At 35.2% G+C, this 3,774-nt stretch overlaps 1 protein-coding gene across 1 annotated transcript; it reads right to left on the bottom strand.

The window, feature by feature from the left end:
* Positions 1-1,408: 1,408 nt before the first annotated feature.
* On the bottom strand, positions 1,409-3,322 carry LOC129319569 (DNA repair protein RAD50-like). The gene is made up of 5 exons (XM_054964668.1): positions 3,219-3,322; positions 2,522-2,618; positions 2,376-2,438; positions 1,625-1,758; positions 1,409-1,541 (listed from the first exon to the last, which is right to left on the bottom strand). The coding sequence occupies exons 1-5, from the start codon at positions 3,320-3,322 to the stop codon at positions 1,409-1,411; spliced, it is 531 nt and encodes a 176-aa protein (XP_054820643.1).
* Positions 3,323-3,774: the final 452 nt, after the last annotated feature.

Raw genomic sequence — 3,774 nt, 5'->3', positions numbered from 1 at the left:
ATCAAAGATATAAAAGCTAAGATCAAGATCATGGGAAAGTCTAGCTAAATAATCTGCATACAAATTGTCCTCCCAAAGCAAATGATTAAAATGAAGGTCCCAACTTCTGTGAGACTATCCTCGTAGCCTCTTTGAATAAGGCTCATAGCAGCTGTACAGTTCATGTTGAAGTTCACCTTTCTAAAGCCATAATTCCAGCATAATGTTAGTCCCTGTGTAATAGCTATAATCTCCGTGATAATAGGTGGGACGTTGACAATCTGGCTGCTGAAACCTCACAGACATGATTTGATATTAACTTTTTTGCATATTTTTTGGTGATCTTTGTATTTAAAAAAAAAAAGGAAATTTCCGTACATTTTTGGACCTAAAGGGTACCAAACGGGCCGTGGCAAATGTTTTATAATGTTTTATTTTATTTTTTAACCAAAATGTCGTTCATATTTCAAAGTTCGGAATTCGAACCCACCAATACCATGCATGTCCACATTATTAAAATTTGAAAATTTTCAACACTTATATCATCTGCACATAGATCGGCGTTCCCCTTATTCAACAATACTAAAAATAATAATGTTAATATTAATTAACCAATAACTGATTTAATTGGAAAATACCCTCTTATTTGATCAACTAATAACTCATTAATTTTTTACACTTTTATCTTTTTTTATACAAAAGTATTCATACATAATTAAAAGAATAAAATACACGTTTATATAACAAAATTTTAAAACATAAATAAAAATAAAAATATATATGCATGAATTATATTAGTAGTTTTAATGATGTTTAGACAATATATGTAAAAAAGAAATATTTTAACATAACATATATAACTTAACAGTGAACTAAAAATTAGCAAATGAAAATAAAACCTTACAAAATAGGTGGGATGTTTGTATTTTATAACTATATCAGGAGAAGTTCATCACTTTCAAAAACAAAAATATCCATAATTAAAGTAAAAAAATGAATGAAAATGAAATTTCAAAAATAAAAAGAATGTTTGTGTTTTATAACTATTTATAATAGAAAAAGTTCATATAAATTTCAAAAATACAAGAGGTGTATGTAATTAAGGAAAAAAACAAAGAGAAAGAGAGGGGATCACTCTAATTAAAAATATATTATTTTTAATTACAGCCCAATTAAACTATGTTTTGATCACATTCCCACCAATCAAGTATGAACTGCAAAATATGTTGATCGGTTGAGTTGTACTAACATTGATATAAACTACTATAGCTCATTAATTAATTGCTCCTTACCCATACCATGCTCGAAGTAGAACATTCAATAGGCCTCTTATGTAGCCTTTGCCCAAAGATAAAATCATGTTGGCAAACATTAATATACAAATTTTAGTCAATGAAAAGGAAATAAACAAACAGTTAGTATGTCATCCTTACTGGTCATCCTTTGAGACACGATAGTACTTTTCTGCGTGTTGGCGTTGACCAATTAGCCGAGCAAATCGTTCATCGTGAGGAATTACTATTAGCTGAAAGTTCTCCTGACCTTTCCTGTCCTCCATGATCCTGTATACAAGATATACTAACATGATTTTAGGCATAGTTACTAAGAATAATAATTTAGCATCAACCAGATAACCTGTTCACACCTCAGGAGAGCTGCAGCCAGACTTTCAGCATTGGGCTCATCCAAATTTGTTGTTGGTTCATCAAGTGCTAGAATTCCATAGTTAAGGCAAAACGTCTCGGCTAAAGCCACCCGTATGATAAGGGACGCAAGGACCTGGAACATAGAAATATGGTCGAATACAACAATTTCAGAAAATTACACTGATGTAACCGTAGGGTATGCTCAGACCTATAAGAGGAGGCTAGAAGGGAAACAAGGGGCAAGGGCAGAAATGAATAATCCAGCTGACCAAGACTCTTATCCTAAGGGTCTAGATTTTATGGAATAAGCCATGAAATTTCTAGGGTGGCTGGCTTTATGTTCAGCTTAGATGTTAGAGAGTCACCCTTTTGCTTGCTTAATATTTCATTATTGTTTTGTTTTACACTCAGACCATGTTTTGAAGTCAGATAACAGTGAGGAGAGTGCTAGTCTCTCGAGGACCAAGTGAGGGACCATATTTGCGTTGCTGTATTCTGTTTCATTTGCCTTGAAATCCGTTTCATGTATTAGGCAATAGGGTTTTGGCCAGAATCAGTGGTTTCCCTTTTCGTACACTGATTAAGTTCTCAGATTATCAACAGAAAAACCTCAGAATTTCCCTTTTATTCAGTCAATTCTTGCATTTAACTTCTGCAAAGAACTGATTGATAGAGCAGAGCTCTATCGCACACACTTCCCTTTTAACAAGTGAGGTATCAGACACAGTAATGCATTCAGTATTAATCAACCTTCTGACCAGCGCTACATCTTCCTCTCATTTCTAACTCTGCATCCCTAGTTTGCATGAGAACCTGCATGGAATTCAAAAGAAACAAGATATAAAAATTTCAACTTAAAAATTTGACAGTTGTCAAAGGGTTGAAAGATTTCGAACCTTGTAGCTGTAGGAACGGGTCGCAGTACCCTCAGAGTCTGAATGGATACTGATGTAGTCAATATTTTGTCCTCTATAAGTTTGCTGCCACAATTCCCTGATTATTTTGTTGATTTATTCCATTTTCATTGCGTGAAAGCGCATCAATGCCCTGAATCATATCATACGCAAATGCTCATGTTGTTGAGCAGTGGAAAGTGGAGGACTAAAATTGCCATTTAAATACAATATGCTGTCATGTATGTCATGTGGGAAAGTGGTAGACAAGATGAATAAACAATAATAACCACAGAAGCCAGTGCCAGTAAAGCAATGTGATGAACTGCACAAAAGGAAACATGTTTCACTTCCAACATGTTGAGGGGGAATAGTAATACATATGCACATACACATGTCAAGCAAAAATGAACTCACTTGATGAGCTTGCAAATGTCAAAACAAAGGGTAATATAATTAAAATAGTCATAAAACACAGCCATAGTTGCAAGACCATGATGACAGCCAGGTAAACAGATGATACAGGTGAGTCAGGAATACATTCGCTTGTTCAGAGGTCTTCACAGCAAAGTACAGGAAAGAGAACTTTGATTAGTGAAAGCCGATGGCATCTGATGAAGTGAGTAGAATTTTGAATTTAAACACATAACATGTTCAGGGCTCTTCCAGAGGCCTCCCAGCATGCTCGAGTGGATAATACAGACACGATGTTGTCATCACATTGATTAGTCTGTCATGGTTAAGATTCAATCGAACAACTGGAGGGGGTTCACTTGCCAGGAAAAGGACACCAGATATAGTCATGACTGACGTAGCATATATAACAAATGTAGCTCCACCATTGCAAATGCAATCAACAAGATTGTTTAAGATGGAAGAAAGTACCAGGTAGCCAGCAAGGAGACAGAAAATTGATTATGTTCAGAAAGAGAGGGACCTTGGAATTTTCTTTTGGGGGGCAATATTTCTTCTTCAATTAATTATGGCAGCAGGACTTGATAGAAAGTTTTTTTTATAACCTGATTTTGAATGTCTGCTTTATATTCATTAAAGGAACAAGTGTGGGGGCCAAGCAGGGGTCCCTGCCATCACCGGGTGAAATGTTGACGATGTGAATGTGAAGGCTTGTTAAAGTTGAGGCCAATCTAGATGCAACATGCAGACAACATAGCAAAATCCCACGGATTTAAAAAGCATTTTGGTTGGAATCTTTCAGTGGGAGTGGTGTTGATAAAACATTAAGAAATGTGTTGGAT

This window comes from Prosopis cineraria, unplaced genomic scaffold, assembly GCF_029017545.1.
Source record: "Prosopis cineraria cultivar Desert tree isolate PC_DT_omini unplaced genomic scaffold, ASM2901754v1 PC9, whole genome shotgun sequence".
In the NCBI taxonomy this organism is placed as follows: Eukaryota; Viridiplantae; Streptophyta; class Magnoliopsida; order Fabales; family Fabaceae; genus Prosopis; species Prosopis cineraria.
This window is presented reverse-complemented; position numbering and strand designations above follow the sequence as displayed.

Bases quoted from the DNA above. Each gene is read 5' to 3' on its own strand.
- LOC129319569 (XM_054964668.1), bottom strand. From the start codon at position 3,322: ATGACTATATCTGGTGTCCTTTTCCTGGCAAGTGAACCCCCTCCAGTT. The intron at 2,619-3,218 runs GTATTATCCACT...CAAAATAATCAG, and splicing joins GTGATGACAACATCGTGTCT to GGAATTGTGGCAGCAAACTT. The intron at 1,759-2,375 runs GTTGATTAATAC...TCTATGTTCCAG, and splicing joins GATGTAGCGCTGGTCAGAAG to GTCCTTGCGTCCCTTATCAT.